General features: G+C 46.1%; 2 protein-coding genes across 5 annotated transcripts; both read left to right on the forward strand.

The window, feature by feature from the left end:
* The first annotated feature begins 807 nt into the window (after positions 1–807).
* On the forward strand, positions 808–18,384 carry LOC129182539 (CSC1-like protein 2). 4 transcript variants are annotated; one of them, XM_054778791.1, is made up of 25 exons: positions 808–1,093; positions 2,108–2,326; positions 2,394–2,473; positions 4,728–4,766; positions 5,056–5,146; positions 5,612–5,649; positions 7,093–7,235; positions 8,089–8,154; positions 8,502–8,553; positions 12,441–12,549; positions 12,622–12,692; positions 12,770–12,850; positions 12,929–13,052; positions 13,131–13,264; positions 13,341–13,478; positions 13,551–13,704; positions 13,794–13,900; positions 14,982–15,068; positions 15,135–15,200; positions 15,281–15,443; positions 15,665–15,770; positions 15,847–16,014; positions 16,108–16,223; positions 16,289–16,372; positions 16,484–18,383. In XM_054778791.1, the coding sequence occupies exons 2-25, from the start codon at positions 2,135–2,137 to the stop codon at positions 16,658–16,660; spliced, it is 2,586 nt and encodes an 861-aa protein (XP_054634766.1). In that variant the 5' UTR covers positions 808–1,093; positions 2,108–2,134; the 3' UTR covers positions 16,661–18,383. The 4 variants fall into 4 exon arrangements, with proteins under 4 accessions (XP_054634766.1, XP_054634768.1, XP_054634767.1 ...); XM_054778794.1 differs by having other exon boundaries at positions 828–1,093; positions 16,481–18,384; XM_054778793.1 differs by lacking the exon at positions 8,089–8,154 and having other exon boundaries at positions 16,481–18,383.
* A 354-nt stretch (positions 18,385–18,738) lies between these two features.
* On the forward strand, positions 18,739–19,481 carry LOC129182544 (protein PET117 homolog, mitochondrial). The gene is made up of 2 exons (XM_054778798.1): positions 18,739–18,918; positions 19,323–19,481. Exons 1-2 carry the CDS (start codon positions 18,748–18,750, stop codon positions 19,479–19,481), a joined length of 330 nt encoding a protein of 109 aa, XP_054634773.1. The 5' UTR covers positions 18,739–18,747.
* The last annotated feature ends 53 nt before the right edge of the window (positions 19,482–19,534 follow it).

Genomic DNA, 19,534 nt, shown 5'->3' on the forward strand with positions numbered 1-19,534 from the left:
TAATTCGTTCATTCATTTCCTATGCCACTTGTTCTCACTAGGGTCACCTATGGATGGATGGATGGATGGATGGTGATGGAGCCTATCCCAGCTGACTTTGAACAAGAGGTGGGGTACACCCTGGACTGGTCGCCAGCCAATCGCAGGGCACACCCAAACGGAATTTGCTTGTTCTACCAGAACATTCACAAGATGTTAGGATCCACAGCTCACATTTTGTAGTAAAATGTAAACAACAAAAATTCAACCAAAATCTTAATTTTGCATTTGAGAATGCATTTCTTTCTAGTGTATCTCACATTGTTAACTAAAAACAAGAATGAAAACAAGAACGCGGTTCCTGCGGGCACCTGGTATCCCGCCCCCACGACTACATGAGGTGCCCGCAGGAACCACGTTGGTGACCCCTGCTCTAAACTGTCTTTAGTGATTGAGAGTTTCTTTCCGGGGTGTACGGGGTGTGCCTTTCTTGTGAGTCTGGACGGTAAATGGGGTACAAAAACATACACTATATGGATATGGATATGGATATATCCTGTCAGAGTCAAAGGTGAGCTGGAGATGGCACCCAGGACAAGGTATATAGACTGCCTTCTGCAGAAATACGCATACATTTTCCATCTTTTGTGTATCATGTACTGTATTGTCTCATGTCTCAACGTATTACTGTATTAACGCATTAGTTTATAAAGTGTTCTTATTTTGCATGTACTGTACATGTACGTGTGTAAATCAGGATACTTTCTGGCTTATTCGCTCACCAGGGATTTTATTGTGAAGGTGCGTATTGGCTCCCCCTGGCGGCGCCTGAGTGTATGAGCGTGTGTCGTCCCGCAGCAGCGGCTCGGCGCGGCTTCCATTCCCGCAGCGAGCCTCCATCTTAGCGGCGACTTCGGCGGGCGAGCAGGTGCATTCGGACCGGGACTCGGCCCTCCCTCAGCACTCGGTGGTCTTGGCGCTCAGCAGTGGCAATGTTTTGTGGGATGGCTGCTCTGCGGCAGGACGCGGGCCGCGCCGCGCTACGTGCGTGAGGATTTCAGGCTGCTTTTGCGGGAACAATCCCTGCGAGGACGGAGCGACTTCCGGTGGTCAGGTGAGGCCTTTTGGCGCCTTTACTAGTTGCAGCGAAACGTCAATGGCAGCTTTGTTTGATCCGTGTTGGTGCCGCGTCCTGCACAGCATCACGCAGCCTCCGCTGCGTGGGGGTGAAGGGGTGATGGGGGTGGGGGGTGTCTTATATAACACACGCAGAGGACACCGAGCGGCCTGTTTGTCGATTCGGGTTGGTTCCGAGCGCGTGCAGGTGCAGCGGCAGGCCGACTCATCACTTGCTGAGTCAGCATTCGTGTTCGGCGAACCGGCACCAGGTCAGCCCGGCACCGAAGATGATGCTAATCCTAATGATGATGCTAGTGAGCATCAGTTGATGATGAACAAATACAATTAGCGCGATGACGTCATCGGTGACGTGCGCTGACAGAAGTGGGTCAATTGGGACTGTCTTGGACCGCCTTCTTCATGTGTTAGCTTTGCAGCCTCCACGCCAGCAGGGGGCGCCAAGCTCTGTTGTCTTTTGTTCATCAGGCTGCTTAAACAAAACGCTAAAAATAAACATTATTGTTAATAGCAAACACCATAAATTGTTTGTATTGAATGAACAGAGCGTGAGCTTGTGCACAGCTGTGCAATGTCACTGATGAGATCAGCACACAGGAAGTAAAAGGGAGGGGTTTCCCTCACGCCCACAACAACAACAGAATGTTAGAATGAAATAGTGTTATGTTTTACTTTTAAACAAGTTACATTAAAGAACATGACATGGTGACATTTACATCATTCAACATGTCTGAAAAGGGGTAGGAAGAAGCAGAGCTTATTAAATCCTTGCTTGATCATTCATTCACATTTATATTTTGGTCACACAATGATCATGAAAAATATCTTTATTTTAGTCTATATATGACTTCTTTATTTTCACTTTCATTTTTCTGCTTGTTTGGATCAGAACCGGTGGCCTCTCCTGGCCCTGGTCCTTCTTGCTAGCACAGAAGAACGCACGGTATTTTTTTTTTGTAATGTCTGATCAATGACGGTCCGTCCTCCTCAGGTTGGCTGTGAGGATGTGGCACTGAGCATGCTGGGAGTCCTGATTGTTACCATGGCGACGGTGGGCAGTGGTCAGGCGTGCGGCGCCCAGGACAACTGTTCGGCCGACAGTGGCTCCAAGGACTACTGCTACTCGGCCAGAATCCGCAGCACCGTGCTGCAGGGGCTTCCTTTTGGGGGCGTGCCCACCGTGCTCGCCCTGGACTTCATGTGCTTCCTGGTCAGACCACAACAGAGTAGACAAGCATGGGCCGCGACGCGTCAATAAGTCTGTCTTCTTTTTTCAGGTCTTGCTCTTCGTCTTTTCCATTTTACGGAAGGTGGCGTGGGACTACGGCCGCCTGGCGCTGGTCACTGACGCCGACAGGTAAACTGCTTTCAAAGTCTTATTAGTATTTTATTTCACTCATCTCAGCCACTCAAGTTACTTCAGGGATAGTGCCTTGCCCAAGGGTATGAAAGAAGGAGGAAGGCAGGCCCATTAAATCAGTTGATCTTTTTTGTTTGGATGAGACACTGACAGCAGGTGTGACCTGTGTTTGAATCATGAGCAGCTGCTCTCTGATTGGTGCACACATGATGACAGCTTTGCAGGACTTGTCCTTATGGAGTTCTACAAAGCAGAAAGTATTCTTATCGCGTATTCTAATGTAGCAAAGTGGAAGCTCAGCTTTTTACGCCCCGTTTTTTGTACGATTCGTTTATTGCCACGGATATGTCTGGGTTTTTGTACGCCGCCTCTGTTATCATACGGCCAGAAGAATGGATAGTGGTTCTTTTAGAGTTGGGCAGATTCCGGGCCAGAGAAACCTTTAATCATCTTTCTTATGTATGTGAATGTGTGGTTTATTTATTCATAGAACGCCTACACAATGATGACCAACTCGTATTGGTCCCCTTCCTTCCTCATAATAAGCACAGTGCGCTGTGCAGCTGTTGAGGCGTTCAAGAGCAGTACGTATTTCTGAGTGTTAGAGGAATCTGTGCTTGTTTTATCTTTTTTTTTTTTTTTACTTTAGGATGGCTGCAAAAAAAAGTCGCCAGAGCTAGAACTTTGATAAAGAATGTGAGAAACACTAAAGAAGTCGTAGCAACGTATGACGCTAGCGTCTGTTCCGGTAGGATTGTCATGTAAAGGTTTGTAGTTAACCCAGGTTGCAGGGGGAAGGTTTTAAGGGAGACACGTTACAGAAAGTGAGCCTGGCCAGTGTGTCTAATGGTGACCAAGTTTACAGTAAAGCTCAAGTGAGGAACCATACAGCTCTAATCGTCCACTCTTTCCAGTTAAGTTTGTAACTGACTAGAGTGAAAGCATGTCGGCGTGGCTCTTCCGTCCCTTCCCCACCTCCCTCCACTCACTGCCGTGCTCGCCAACAAGTCTTCAATAATGGTAAAAGTGATGTTAAATGTTCATTTATCCATTTCCTTTGTCATTTATAATTATTTCACATCGTGAATGGCATGAAAATCCATGCAAAAGGTGAAGCATTATCCTTTGGAGGAGAATGTAACAGGTATAATTGTTACCTGTGCTTTTGCGTGTGTGTCGCCATGGTGATGTGAGCGTGTGTATGCACGCTAGAGCGGCGTCTTCTTCCTGGCTGGATGTAAATAGTAAGTCTGTAGATGAAACTTGGTTGTGCTTGTTATACAGTACAGCGCCCCTGAACTTATGTTTGATGTTAAGAGTTCTGGCTCTGAGTGACAGCTTGGCTACGTTTTTCTCTTGTGCTGCCTGCTGTGTTCTTGTGGCGCGGTTGTGGCCGACAGCAGCCTATTCTGTTCAGGAAAGCAACGTTGCTTGATCACCTCCTCGTCCTTTTTATAGCATCTCGTAGACGCTACAGTATGTCTTTTCTGTTAATTACTTAAAAAAAAAAAGATTGACGTCCGCCTATCATCAATCCTCCCTTGATTGATTGATTGGCGGTTGCATAATGTTTCACCTTCCTGGAAGGCTCGCCTGGAGTGGAAGTGTTTGTAACCTGCCTGCTTCACACTACCTGCGCCGGGTCTCGAACCCAGGACCTTAGGAATGGGAAAACCCAGACTGTCGGCCCAGCGTTCAGCGCAGCTCTTAAGGCCGAGGTAGTGAGGTTTTACCAACATACACTTGCGCAGCCACACTGGCTGGCATTTGTACTTAAGTGGAGGGGAGAATGCACGCAAAGCCAGGTTTGACAGGGAACCGCCGTATTTTAGGGTTGCTCCACCCACCCAGCGTGCGTTTGTGGAATAAAGGTGTGCAGTGACAGACTTGCGTAGAGGAAGGGAGTCCTGCGGAGCCAGATTCCGCTCAGATGCGCGCCTTATCTCCCTTATGCACAAGGGAGAATAGGGCCCACGGTCGTGTTGTCAACAACACACTCACAGTTTTTTTCACAATGTTATTTTATTTCATGTATCCTTGATCTGTTGCAGCTGATAACTGTAGACAACATGGAAATGAAAGTGTAAAAAGAAGTGAAGCAATCCAATATGTACTTGTATTCATTTCTTTAGCGATTAAAAACATGACAATGTTTAATGGAAATAATATTCTGATTATGACTAGAATGAATATTAGCATGCTAACAACAGATGCTTCGTGCTTGTTGTCTCCATCATGAAAATGTGTTCAGCCGAAGACGGGACCGAGATAACTATGAACCGGTCAAAAGGTAACGCGTGTGTTTGTGTGTGTGTGTGTGTGTGTGTGTGTGTGTGTGTCGTCATCCCGGTGGAGTGTTAGCCAGCTAGCAAGTTAGCTTGAGGCACAAAGAAAGCTAGCTTCTCTCAGACAGACTGGATCACGTGATGTGTTTGGAGGTCAAAATTCATGTGTCCCGTTAGCTTCCTCCTCTGTGTCGTCTCGTGATGATGATGATGACAGACCTTCCCGGAGGTCGGAGAGGTCACAAAGGCTAAAAGCTAGTGGCTAACCAACGGCTGCTCCTCTTGTCTCCCCAGTGTCGCCTCAGCAATGCACTCGGACACGCCCGACCGCTACGAACGCCTCACGTCGGTCTCCAGCTCTGTGGACTTGGAACAGCGCGACAACGTAAGACTTCTTCGCTGCTTCCCTCTCAGTGGCTACGCTAGCTTGCAGTGCTAGCTTGTTGTAGCTATAAGATGTTTTTTATAGTTATATTATTGTAATTTTATTAGAGCTGTACTGTATTATAATACAGTTGTATTTTATTGTGCTTATATTTATATTTATATATATTTATAGTTGTGTATATTTGCAGTATATTAGTAATATGTTTACATGTATGAAATTGTAGTTATCGTTGAAGCGTCACACGTGCAGACGTGTTCTATATGCACACCATGTCACCATGGTGACGGGTCAGCAGTTTTTTTTTTTTTGTTTTAATCCGTCAGACGCTTCAGGTGACGCTAATCCACTTTGCAGCGAGCAGGTTAGAGGTCAACCACGAAGGCCTCAGAGGCCCCGCCCACTCAGACAAGATCCACACTTGGTTTTTGTGCTTTCTAAGTTTTCTTGTTCTTGGACCTGCAGGGCTTCTGCTCCTGGCTGACGGCCATCTTCAGAATCAAGTGAGTACGCTAAAAACGTATTTGTGTTTTCCTTTCTTTAGCATATTCCATTAGGGGTGTAATGATTCATTAACTACATCGATGCATCGATTTAAATTCCTACGATTCAACAACATCAATCTGGGTTCTCAAGTTTCCATTCAGGACCACATATACAGTATATCGATCTAACATCATTTCAAAGGTAATCAATCGATTGAATCCGTACTAGGAAATAAAACATTGGATTCAAGCACGGCAGGCTTTATATGGACGTGTGTTTTTAGCACTTTTAATGATAAAGACGTTAAAGTTAAACATTACTGGATCCAGTCTGCCTGTCTGTGACGTCATCGTCTTCCGGGTATGTGGTGGTCATGGGAGTTGTAGTGGACCTGTGACACACAGTTGATTCGCTGCTGCTTCTTACGCTGAGCCGTACACCAACGTTGCTGCCATGTTGGATGTGGCAAGAGTCGGAGCGGAGAAGATGCCTCATTTATGTGCTGCATGGAAGTGTACGACTCGGAAACCAAATCCCAGGGAATAACCTTTCACAGGTAAGACTTAACAATTACCTTTGATAGTATTTGGCCCATAGACTGCATGATTTGGCCATTTATAACATCGTTTTAAGAGCATAATTTGCCGACGTTGTGGAAAACACTATTCCCGTGCACAATTCATTCATTGTCATCTCCCACTCACTATTTTCAGACATACTCGCATACACAATTGCAAATACATGAAACATGTCAGTCATGAATGTGTATCTCTGAAACACGCATACACAGGCACACACAGTACTGGTAGAACCAGTGTGGCATGACGAGATTAAGAATGTGGGATAGTTGACATCACTTTAGCAAAGATGTGACTGGGTGATTTAGTAAGTGTAATATAAGCTTGAGTTATGTGAAGATACCTTACCACATTCATTTACAGAGGAATTTGCATAATGTCCCCCACCTTTGGGTGCAAAGTGCAGGTTTGGATTTCACTATTTAGAGTAAGTAAATAATCATGGCAAGCTATACCACCGTCTGTTCATCCTGATTTTGTATCGCATTTTTAACTCATTTTTTGTACTCATTGATCATTTATTCATAAGCATGTCAGCATTATTAATAATTTATGCCTTATTCCCTGACCAAAAACCACGGGAATCTAGGAAACGTCACCTGCACTGTCCGGTATCCAGGTATTTATTTCACAGTCACACTGGTTGAATTTTTGGCTAAAAAGTTACTGAATCGTTTCAGATCGTATCATCCTAAAGGAACCAATATTGTCCTTCAATCGTATCAGCAACCACGAATCGTGATACGGAATCGAATTGTTGTTAAAACAAATCGTTACACCCCTATATTCAATAAATTAATTAAAAAATAAGTCCGTTGAATTAAGTCCAAGAATGACGCCGTGCATCATGTGACACAAGCTCTGTGCTCTGACTGGCTGCAGGGATGAGGAGATACGAGAGAAGTGCGGCGAAGACGCCATCCACTATCTGTCCTTCCAGCGTCACATCATCGGCCTCCTGGTCGTGGTCGGTGTGCTTTCCGTCGGCATTGTGCTGCCCGTCAACTTCTCAGGCGACCTTTTGGGTAAGGACACGCGCCCTGACCCGCCTGCCAGTCTGGGGAGGTTAGCCCAGGTTAGCACGTTAGCGCTCACATTAGGAGGGCTACAAGAAAAGTACTTCAAAAGGAATACTGCAGGATTAGCAGCCATTTTAAAATACACACCACTAAAAGCTTGTCATGTTAGCTAGCATGCTAATATGCACATAGCTTATACTGTATATAAAGGAAGTCAAATAGAAATCGTCTGATCCAGCATCAAGCTGTGGCCGTCCTAAAAGCTTCATTAAGTGTGCAGGCAATGTTTTAAGTCACATTTTAAATTCTTAAGTGTAAAAAGAAGTGAAGCCGTGTTAATTGTATTAAATGGTAACTTTGCTAACAAGTGAGTTGGTGCACGGCACGGTGACGCTGGACTGCTTTCAACGTGACGTAACTTCCTGCACTGTAAAATCCATTAGTTAACCTGACTTGAAAAAAGACATGCAAGCTGATTGCCTCGAGAAAAAAAAACAGTAAATGGAACTTACTAGTTATAGTTGACCACGATTGATGTTTACGTTTTACTTGGCACACTCAAGTGAGATGAACATTTTTAAAAATAAGTTTGTTCTACTTATTTATGTGATTTGACGGTGCTATTGGATTTGACAGTGTGTCTATATTCTTCTTCTCCTCTTAACCCGTGATGATGCTCAGCCTTGTTTTGGTGACAAAAAAGACCAAGAAAAAGCAAAACATTTTTTTTGCATAATTGTGGAAGCGTGATGAAGTGGCGCTTGTACGGCGTCAGGCGTGTTCCATACCACAAATACGTCATTTCAAGTGTCGTTACCATGATCAACACAAAGTGGACTTTTCTGTCTGTGTGATTTAGTACGAATTATCAGTAAAGATCTTTTACTGATAAACCAAGGAGCACCAGGACCGCCGTCTAAAGAAGGTAACCACCCCACACCTGTGGACTTGTACACCGGTAGACGTGTACACCTGTGGACTTGTAGACGTGTAGGTGTGTGATGTAGTGTTGGTAGACAATGTGGCTTTTTCCTTTTTAGATCACATTGCTAAAACGTGGTGATGCCAACGTTAGCATGTGTGAGCAACTGACACCTGACCTGTCTGTTCATTTATCAACTGATTGATCTGTCGATAGATTAATATTCAATAATCTCATATTTGCTTTTTAAAAACACTGAAATAATTCTATAATTTATAATGGTGAATGTTAATTCATGTTTTGTTTCATTCTAACTATGATTTTTGTCTTTCAAAAACCGTCTTTTTTAGAAAACAACGCCTACAGCTTTGGTCGCACTACCATAGCCAACCTGAAGTCTGGGTGAGTATATCACATAAAGTATTTTAAATATACTGTAGCCGCCGAGATAAACATTAGTTGTTGTTAGCATGTCGCCGGTAAGATCAACATATGTTGTTTTTCGCAAAGCATGTATCCGGTAAGATAAATGTGTTGTTTTTTGCAAAGCATGTAGCCGGTAAACGTGTGTTGCGGTTATCTTGTAGCCGCCGAGATAAACATTAGTTGTTGTTAGCATGTCGCCGGTGAGGTAAACCTGTGTGTGTTTGTTTTTTGTTTTTTTTTCGTGTAGCTTCCGAGGTAAAAGTGTCTTTAGCATGTAACCAATGAGGTAATCCTGTGTTTCGAGGGAAAGGCTTCTTGAGACGTCATCTGTACTTCTGTGAAGAAAGTGTCGGACGTTTCGCTCCTCATCCGAAGAGCTTCGTCAGCGAACTAACAAGTGCTGGTAGCCTAGGCCTTAAATACAGTAAGAGTGGGCGGAATTGGTGTGCCAACATCCTCCTCCTATTGGTTCCTTACACTAAGACTGGGAGGAGTGGTCGTCTAATCCTCTCCTCCCATTAGCACCTCCGATTAAAGGGAAGTGTAGCTCCCTGTAGTTGGGTATGAACGACTCTGATACTGGCTCGTTAGCATCTATTGTTCTGGCTCGGCCCTGGCTTCACCTCATTTGCAAGACTACGAGCTGTGGGTTTTGGTCTCAGTAACCTGCTGAACACAGGGTCCAAATTAAACCTCAAACCACCATTCCGATTCAATGATGGGTTCTGTTGTTTGACAAAAATAGCTTCCTTTACTCCTCTTTCAAACCATCTGTTTTCTTTGGCCAAAATCTTTACCTCGCTGTCCTCAAAAGAGTGATTGGTAGCTTTAAGGTGTAGATGTACTGCTGATTGAGGCCCTGCTACTCTCTTCTTTTGACATTTGTTAAAAGCCCATCGCGGGTACCCAGAGGTTGAGAGCGCTCTCTGGACATGTTGTGTCTCCTTTTTCTTTCCCTCAGCACTAGTTGGTATTTGTTCCGCTCTATGTTGGAGGGTCCTAATAACCCCTAGTTTATGTTGTAGTGGATGGTTTGATTCAAAAAGCAGGTATTGGTCAGTGTGTGTGGCCTTTCTAAAGACCTCTGTAAGTAGCTGTCTGTCCTCTCCTATAATTACCTTGCAGTCTAAGAAGGCTAGTTGGTTCTCTTTAGCGTCCTCGTGGGTAAATTTGATATTGGTGTCCACCGCAATGATATGATCTGTGAAAGACTGAATTTCCTGTTTTTTGATTATGACAAAGGTGTCATCCACGTATCTAAACCAGTGCCTTGGTTTTGTCCCTGAGAAGGATGTGAGAGCCTGTTTCTCCATCTCTTCCATGTACAGATTCGCCACTATGGGTGAGACTGGTGAGCCCATAGCACAACCATGAATTTGTCTGTAAAGTTTCCATCTAAACTGAAAATATGTAGTGTTAAGGCAAATTTCCAATAATTGGCAGATGTGGTCAGCACTAAGTTTTGTTCTCCGATGCAGAGTTGAGTCCTCGAGCAGTCTCTTCCTCACCACCGAGACTGCTGCTGAGGTGGGGACAGATGTGAAAAGTGAAGTCACATCATAAGACACCAAAGTTTCCTCTGGCTCCAATCTGAGGTCTTTGATACTTGCCACAAACCCTTTTGTGTTCTCTATATGATGATCAGTGTTGCCTACCAATGGGGATAAGACTGTTTTTACATATTTAGCTAAATTGTACGTGGTAGAGTCAATGCTACAGACAATGGGTCTGAGGGGAAACCCTTCCTTGTGAATTTTTGGAAGGCCATAGATACATGGTGTAGCCTCCCCAGGGTATAACCTATGATACATCTGTCTGTCAATTAGTTCTTCCTTCTCTAACTTTTGGAGACAGTCTATGATTTCTTTCTTATACCTACTGGATGGGTCCCTTTTAAGTTGCTCATATGTGTTGGCATCACTAATTAGACTTTTTATTTTTTTTTCTTCATAGTCCAATGTGTTGAGAACCACTGTGCATCTGCCCTTATCAGATGGTAAGATGGTGATGCTCTCATCTTTCTGCAGAGCCGCTAATGCTTTCCTCTCACCTACCGTGATATTGGACGGTGGTGGTTTAGCACTACTGAGAAGGGCCGATATTCTCAGACGAAGGTGCCCTGCCTCTGTTCTAGAAAGGTTATTGTTCCTGATGGCCGATTCAGCTGCTGTGATATAGTCTACTGTGGGTATCGTTTTAGGAGTCACTGAGAAGTTGAGACTCTTGGTTAATACTGCCTTCTCTGTCTCCGAGAGGCTTCTGTCTGACACATTTTTGATCCAATTTTCTTTAGTATTGGTCTGATTCCCCCCCTCCTTAGTGTTTACGACAAGCTGTGGTCGATTTTCCAATAGAAGTTTCTGGAATTTTCCCTTATGCCTTTCTTTGGTTTTGCTACGGTGCTTCATATAACCCGATTTAATAAATTCACAAACCTCCTGATAGGTTTCGTGCGTAAGCTTGGTTTGCGATCTCTGATAGAAGGTTTCTACTTCAGACTGTTTATTTCTTATCTCTATGTTAAGTCTCCTAATTCTCAAATTCTGTATTTTTCTGATGTAGTTTAGTTGCATTATTCTTGCCAAGTGTCCTTGCTCAAGGGACGCTTGCCTCATGCATTTGGGGATTAACCTACTCTGCCTGCATCTAAGATTGAATCTGAGGTGGTTCCTTAAATCTGCTAATTTAAGAGTGGCCTTTTCTAAGATATGTACCAGCAGAAGGATGTCTCTCCCAAAGTTGGTAGCAATGCGTCTGTGTTAGGACCCTCCAACATAGAGCGGAACAAATACCAACTAGTGCTGAGGGAAGGAAAAAGAAGACACAACATGTCCAGAGAGCGCTCTCAACCTGTGGGTACCCGCGGTGGGCTTTTAACAAATGTCAAAAGAAGAGAGTAGGGAAAGAAACCCAAAAGCCCACAGAAGCAAAAAGGAGAGGAGTGGTAGTCCCTTATGTAGCGCGGGTCTCCGAAAAACTCCAGAGGATCTTATGGCAACACAAAATTCCTACCTATTTCAAACCAGTAAATACCCTGAGACAAAAATTTGTGCATCCTAAAGACAAGGCTCCAAACCAAAAACAAAGCAATGTGGTCTATTCCATCCACTGTAAAGATGAGGAATGCAAAGAGCACTACATTGGGGAAACCAAGCAAATGCTCCAAAAAAGGCTTTATCAACACCGCAGGGACAATTCCAGTGGTCCTCAATCAGCAGTACATCTACACCTTAAAGCTACCAATCACTCTTTTGAGGACAGCGAGGTAAAGATTTTGGCCAAAGAAAACAGATGGTTTGAAAGAGGAGTAAAGGAAGCTATTTATGTCAAACAACAGAACCCATCATTGAATCGGAATGGTGGTTTGAGGTTTAATTTGGACCCTGTGTTCAGCAGGTTACTGAGACCAAAACCCACAGCTCTTAGTCTTGCAAATGAGGTGGAGCCAGGGCCGAGCCAGAACAATAGATGCTAATGAGCCAGTATCAGAGTAGTTCATACCCAACTACAGGGAGCTACACTTCCCTTTTATCGGAGGTGCTAATGGGAGGAGAGGATTAGACGACCACTCCTCCCAGTCTTAGTGTAAGGAACCAATAGGAGGAGGGTGTTGGCACACCAATTCCGCCCACTCTTACTGTATTTAAGGCCTAGGCTACCAGCACTTGTTAGTTCGCTGACGAAGCTCTTTGGATGAGGAATGAAACGTCCGACACCTTCTTCACAGAAGTACAGATGACGTCTCAAGAAGCCTTTCCCTCGATGGACAACTCCTGTGCGACTGAAAGCCTACACAGACGTAATCCTGTGTTGTTTTTAAGAATGTAGCCGGCAAGGTAAACGTGTGTTACTTGTGCGTTCAGGACCAACTTGTTGTGGCTACACACGTCCTTCGCCTTCATGTACCTGCTGCTCACCGTCTACAGCATGAGGAGACACACGTCCAAGATGCATTACAAGGAGGACGACCTGGTAGCACGCCGCCATGCTTAATCCTATGCTCACGTCTGACACTCTCGTTGAGCCGCGTTGTGTGTCTTGCAGGTGAAACGCACGTTATTCATTAACGGCATCTCCAAGTACGCCGAAGAGAGTCAGATCAAACAACACTTTGAGTACGTAGTAACTATTAGCTAGTAGTAGTTAGCATCCAACAATTCACTGACCCGTGTGACTACTCCCACCCCATCAGGCAGGCGTACGAGAACTGCACAGTACTGGAAGCTCGGATCTGCTACAACGTGGCCAAACTCATGGCTCTGAATGCTGAGAGGTATGAGCGTTGCATGCTGGGTACACACGTTAACATTGCCGCCGTTTCGTTAACATTGGTGTTGATGCTGTGCGACAGGAAGAAGACGGAGCGCAGCAAGAAGTTCTTCACGGACCTGATGGCCAAGGAGCACGTTCCCACCATGATCAACCCTAAACCCTGCGGACATCTCTGCTGCTGCGCCATCGCCGGCTGCGAGGAGGTGATCTTTGATGACGTGACCTCTCTTCACATGACCCGCCCGTGCTCACTCGTTAGTGTCGCTGTGCTTTACTCGCAGGAGGAGGCAGTCAGCTACTACACCAAGAGGGAGGCCAAACTAAAGGAGGAGTACAGAAAGGAGAAGGAGAAGGTCCACACCAAACCTCTGGGCATGGCCTTCGTCACCTTCCAGAATGAGGCCATGACCGCAATGTAAGCCCCACCCCTTTGGCGCATCTGTTGCTCAGCCATCTTGTCTGGGATTTGAACTCTTGAACTGTCTTTGCAGCATCCTGAAGGACTTCAACGCGTGTCAGGTTCAAGGCTGTCGCTGTCGTCAGGAGCCTCGCTTGTCGCAGTTTAGCGACGTCCTTCACGTGCACAACTGGAGCGTCTCGTACGCGCCCGACCCACAGAACGTGCGCTGGTGGGTCTGATTGCCACTTGAACGGAATGCACGAGCGCGCCTCGGAGCTGACGTGTACCGTGTGTCCATCAGGGAGCACCTCTCTCTGGGCGGCGTCTCCTGGTGGATCCGCTGCTTGATCATCAACTGCATCCTCTTCATCCTGCTCTTCTTCCTCACCACGCCCGCCATCATCATCACCACCATGGACAAGTTCAACGTCACCAAGCCTGTGGAGTACCTCAACGTGAGCCTCCTTCATGTTCCTCTTCTACTCATTAATATTCATCAGGTGGACCTCCGCCCCCTGACCTCTGACTCTCTTGTGCTCCACAGAACCCCATCGTCACCCAGTTCTTCCCGACTCTTCTCCTCTGGGCATTCTCTGCCCTGTTGCCCACCATCGTCTACTACTCGGCCTTCTTTGAGGCTCACTGGACCAGGTCGGACCGTGCCGGGCCACTTTTAGTCACAAGGCTGCTTATAGTCACAGACCACAGTCCAAAAAGCAATTATAGTCCTAAGGACTCTTATAGTCCCGAGGACACTCCTCATCCAGAGACCAATTTTAAGAAGAGGCCACAAGGTCCCTCCATAGTACTGATACCACTTCTAGTCCCGAGGGCACTTCAAGTCCAGGTCGGATAGTGCAGGACCACTTATAGTCACTTATACTGTAGTTATGAGGACACTTCCAATCACAAGACCACTTCTGGTCCTGACGACACTTGTATCACAAGACTACTTCCAGTCCCTGGCCCACTTATATCCCTAAGGACACTTGTAGTGCTGAGACTACTTGTAGTCACAAGACCACTTATAGTCCCTAGACCACTTATAGTCACAAAACCACTTCTAGTCTTGAGTAATCCCGAGGACACTTCTCGTCAAGAGACCAATTTTGTGAAGAAACCACAAGGCCGCTTATAGGCCCAAGACCATTTCTAGACGAGGTCGGATCGTGCCAGATTACTTTTAGTCCCCAGACAACTTTTAGTCATGAGGCCATTTATAAGTTATGAGGACACTTCCAATCGTAAGAACACTTCTAGTCCTGAGCACATTTATAATTACATGACCACTTCTAGTCCCTAGACCACTTACAGCCTTGTGGACATTTCTAGTCCCTAGACCACTTATAGTCCCTAGACCACTTATAGTCCCTAGACCACTTCTAGCCCTGAAACCCTTCTAGCCCTTCTAGTCCTGAGGACACTTACTGTCACCAGAGTACTTGTAGTCCCAAGTGCACTTCTAGTGCCTAGACCACTGTAGTCACGAGTCAGCTTTTAGTCCCAAGACCGCTTATAGGTCTGAGGACACTGTCAGTCACTAGACCACTTCTAGTCACGAGACCTTTTATAGTCACAAGGCCACTTCCAATCACATGACCACTTCTAGTCCCAAGACGACTTCTAGTCCAGAGGGCACTTCTAGTCCCAAGACCACTTCTCGTAACTAGACCAGTTCTAGTCACAAGTTCAACCAGTCCCAGGTGTGACTTGACCCTGTGTGTGCATGCAGGTCTGGAGAAAACCGGACTACGATGCACAAGTGTTACACCTTTCTGATCTTCATGGTTCTTCTGCTGCCCTCTCTTGGACTAAGCAGGTAAACCTTGTTGCAGCACCTTGCTTTAACCTTTGAACCCCTCCATATGACGCTTTCGTCTTCCAGTTTGGACGTTTTCTTCCGATGGCTTTTCGATAAAAAGTTCTTGGCCGACGCCACTGTCCGCTTTGAGTGAGTCCGGTCTTTTTGTTGGTTGGGAGAATGTGCCGATGATGTTCCAGGAAGCTTGAGTAAAGACGTGTTGTCCTCAGGTGCGTCTTCCTGCCAGACAATGGAGCATTTTTTGTCAACTATGTGATCGCGTCTGCCTTCATCGGGAATGCCATGGACCTGCTGCGTATTCCAGGCCTGCTCATGTACATGATCCGACTGTGCCTGGCCCGCTCGGCTGCCGACCGCCGCAACGTCAAGAGGGTGAGGACACACAACGTGACACACTGTGGGACTGACTCCAGGTCCAGATGAGGTCAGGGGTCTTTGTGGGCAGGGACAAGCCAGCACATCGTCTTTACAGCTGTCGGAGCCATTAGTCAACAGTTTTTTGTGCGCATGTGAACACGCTGAAGAAGCACATATGACAAAGCGATTCTTTCTGTGTGGCACCTGACACTGTCCTCACCTGGTGTCCACTCCAGCATCAAGCCTACGAGTTTCAGTTTGGAGCGGCGTACGCGTGGATCATGAACGTCTTCACCGTGGTGATGGCCTACAGCATCACATGTCCCATCATCGTGCCCTTTGGTCAGTGTCTCTCTCTCTCTCACTCACATACACACACATGCAGTCATGTGATCATGTGACCATCATGGCGCTACAGGTCTGATGTACATGCTGCTCAAGCACCTGGTGGACAGGTACAACATGTACTATGCCTACTTGCCGTCCAAATTGGACAAGAAGATCCATTCGGGGGCAGTCACGCAGGTGGTGGCTGCTCCCATTCTCTGCCTCTTCTGGCTGCTCTTCTTCTCCACCATGCGTACCGGTAAGCCCCGCCCCTCCCGTCCTTCATTGTGTAGCACTGTCTTTTGAACGCCGAAGTCAAAGCGAGCTAACCAAGGCTATGTGCTAATGGCAGGTTTCGAGACACCGACATCCATGTTCACGCTGGTGGTTCTTGTGGTGACCATCGTGGTGTGTTTGTCCCACGTGTGTTTTGGACACTTCAAGTACCTTAGCGCTCACAACTACAAGGTATGTGCACATGTCCTTTTCTTCTGCGCACGTCTTCTCACGCTAGCACCATATTTGTGCATCAGATCGACACCAAGGACTCTGACACGGAAGCGGTGGAGAACGGGCGTCTGCCCCGCACCTCGGCCTCACCCCCCTCCAAGTCTCAGGTGATGTGTTTTTATTAGCATGCTAACAAATGAGCTCCCTGTTAGCAGCTTTAGTGATGATGAAAGACACGTGGCTAACGAGCTAATGCTAACATTGTGTCCCCACAGCAGCAGATGTACATCGCTCAGGTGCTTCAGGACCCCAACTCGGATGAGCCCGGTGGGGGCGGTGAGGAGGACCGGGCCTCGTCCCAGGATGAAGAGATGCTAAACGGAGGGAACAACATCAACGAGGCGGATTTCCAGTCAGGGGAGGACAGTCTGATCGCCAACGAGGTCCGCCAGTAGCTGGGGGTGGAGCTCGAGGGAGGGGGCGGAGACAGTCAGGAGTCCCCGTGCTTGCCACCACGCGATGCTAGCTGACACCTCGCTGCACTCGTGGTTGGCTCCTCCCCTTCCTAGCCGGAAGACTTGACCCTGACCTTGGACGTCGGCGCCAAAGTGCGATCGTGCATCAAATGGAAAAAAAAAACTATTCTTGGCCCCATGGCGGCTGAGGATCAAAGTTCACGCTTGGTGGATTTCAGCGACCCTGGACCGTCCGCCGCCATTGCCGCTCCTTGCCGACCGCCATCTGTCGTCGTGATAGAAGCTTCGCTCACGCCGCTCACAGTCTTGTGTTTTTTTGTTTGTTTGTTTTTTAACCTTGAGGAGTTCTGTGCATGTCAGTTCTGACTCAACGTCTCCTCCTCTGGAACCACCTGGCAGATCACATCTGACTCTTTTTACCATTTTCTTGGTGCTTCTTTTCACATGCGTGCAGACGTGCACTATGAAGCTTTCACAAACATCGTTAGGCAACAAAAAAATCCTTCCTTCTTTCTTTCCTTGCTTCCTTTGTAGTTAAAGGAGAAACGGTGTCCTGGTCTTTACTACGTGTTGAGCGTGTTAGCTTAGCTTAGCACCATAACTGCAAGTACTGGAACTTGAGCCTTTCGTCATCTGGCTGAAGAAAGACGTTATGACTTGCATGTTGGCGATGCTTTCGAGGACATTTGAGCTCTTCTTTTCACCTGCTAAGCTAGGTTAACAACACTCCGTTCTTACTCTTCATTTTATTTCATTTTTCTTTTGTCTTCACTTTGGGGAGCTAAATGGTGGCCATCTTGAATTTTCCTAGCTCATCCAGCTAACGCTTGCAACAACATACAGAAAGGGTTTTTGTTCAATTACGATCCTCAAAGTTAAGAACGCAGCTCATGTGACATGCACAGGAAGTCAAAGTTCATCACTATCCCTCCATGAGTGGTTGCCATGGCAGTGGAAACAGGAAGTGATGGAATGCGCACACAAATTGTTACGGTGCAGCAGTGTTGACGATTATTTAAATAGATGTCTCAGGTGTTGTTTTTTTTCCCTCAAAAATATGTTTACATCCCTTTTGTTGCTTTATTTTCTGTGTGTGTGTGTGTGTGTGTGTGTGTGTGTGTGTGCGCAGAGCTAAACTGTGAAAGCTGTAGTCGCCAACACTGAAGGACTCGGGCTGGGGCTGGGGGCAGGGGGGTCTCGTGGGGGTCTACATGCTGGAGAAGCTGCTGTGTGTTGGGCGACTGTGGACTTCCTGCTGTGATTGTAGACCTCGTTCATGACGTCTCCATGGCAACACGTTTGCGTTTCCTGCTTCACAATAAAAGCTACCTCCGTGTTTGCGTTTTATTGTGAAGGTAGGGGAAATCAAAAACATTGGGAATTCAAATTCCAAGTCTTCACGATTGAAGTCAGAATGACGAGTGATGTGAAAGGGAACGTTTTGGTTAGCTTTTGAAGCTAGCTGCTTCTTTGCTTTTCTTTCTTTTGGAATGATTGAAGACTTCAAACAACATGTCCAACTATGTGGAAAAAAGCAAACGTGTGTAAATACAAAGTAGATGTCAAAGTGCACTAAACGCCCACAATGTGGCGTCTCGTCTCACTCATGCTAACATTTTATTTATTGCTGTGACTATTTATTTTCAATTGTATGGTTATTTATGTCAATTGATCAATAAAAATGTCTCTCGTCATCTCTTCTCATTGTGACAGTGAAGATCAAGATATTCATATTTCATCTTTGAGTTCATATTTCTGTACAACCGGACTTCGTTTTCGCTGAGTTAAGGAAGACAGGAAAGTTTGGGGTGTACGAGATATACTGTAATTATGGAAGTAACTATCAAAAATATTACTGTAAGCCCAATAGATCAATTTCCCTTTCGATCTATCAGAACCGGGTCGGATAGTGCAGGACCACTTTTAGTCTCAAGACCGCTTCTAGTCCATGATGTAGATATTCAACTATTAAAATGTGAAATTTAGGTCATAGACATGGTCTGATAGACTGTTAACTACTGTGGAAAGTGGCAGCCACAGGGGGCGCTCGTCGTCTGTCTGATTTTATGTGGTCGACGAAGAAGACAGCGGCTGCAGCCCGCAGGAACCTGCTAGCAGTTGAGAAGCTAACTGCTAACGTAATGTCGACAGCCTCTAAAGTGGTGCTGGGAGTTTCTGTGGTTCTGACTGTGAGTACTGTGGCTGCGGTCCACCTCAAACAGAGCCAGGACAGACAGGTGAGCCGAACCAGGACAGCGGACACAATGGCTCAATATCGCGCGGCTACCGGCTAGCTGCTTTGACTGAGGAGGTCATTTGCGTTTTTCATAGTTCGCGAATACAACTTCGTCCCACCTTTAAAGAATAAACATTAAATATCTTCCAAGGTGCGACGCTCACATTTACACACAAAACAAACACTAAATGTCCCATAAAGTATTTTTAAAATACGTTTTTAATCAAAACTTTTCTTTTGGATTGTTCAAGTAAGTTATAATGCGTTCAACTATTTTATTAATCATTGCGCAGGATCACATTAAGACAATATACCATAATGTATGTTTTTGACCCGGGTTTTTCGGCAGAGAATGATGACAAACAGTCGATGGAGAACGTAATTTGGCAAATTGTGTGTGGTCAGCGTCTCCTGGAGGGCGTCTTGAGAGATTTGGAGCGTGTGGAGAGGAAGAAGGAGAACCTGCGGCTGCTGGAGGAGAACAGGAAGTTGACCACGCATCTAGAAGAAGACCAACGGCGTAGAGAGGCGGAGCTCCGCCCTCAAGAACTCACCGACCACTGAAGCAGGTAATCCATTCGTTCACGAGGCCACGCCCACCCCCTTTCTTCAAAGCA

This window comes from Dunckerocampus dactyliophorus, chromosome 6 (assembly GCF_027744805.1).
Source record: "Dunckerocampus dactyliophorus isolate RoL2022-P2 chromosome 6, RoL_Ddac_1.1, whole genome shotgun sequence".
Lineage (NCBI taxonomy): Eukaryota > Metazoa > Chordata > Actinopteri > Syngnathiformes > Syngnathidae > Dunckerocampus > Dunckerocampus dactyliophorus.

Bases quoted from the DNA above. Each gene is read 5' to 3' on its own strand.
- LOC129182539 (XM_054778794.1), top strand. From the start codon at position 2,135: ATGCTGGGAGTCCTGATTGTTACCATGGCGACGGTGGGCAGTGGTCAG. The intron at 2,327-2,393 runs GTCAGACCACAA...TTCTTTTTTCAG, and splicing joins TGGACTTCATGTGCTTCCTG to GTCTTGCTCTTCGTCTTTTC. The intron at 13,705-13,793 runs GTGAGCCTCCTT...TGTGCTCCACAG, and splicing joins AGCCTGTGGAGTACCTCAAC to AACCCCATCGTCACCCAGTT.
- LOC129182544 (XM_054778798.1), top strand. From the start codon at position 18,748: ATGTGGTCGACGAAGAAGACAGCGGCTGCAGCCCGCAGGAACCTGCTA. The intron at 18,919-19,322 runs GTGAGCCGAACC...GTGTGTGGTCAG, and splicing joins AACAGAGCCAGGACAGACAG to CGTCTCCTGGAGGGCGTCTT.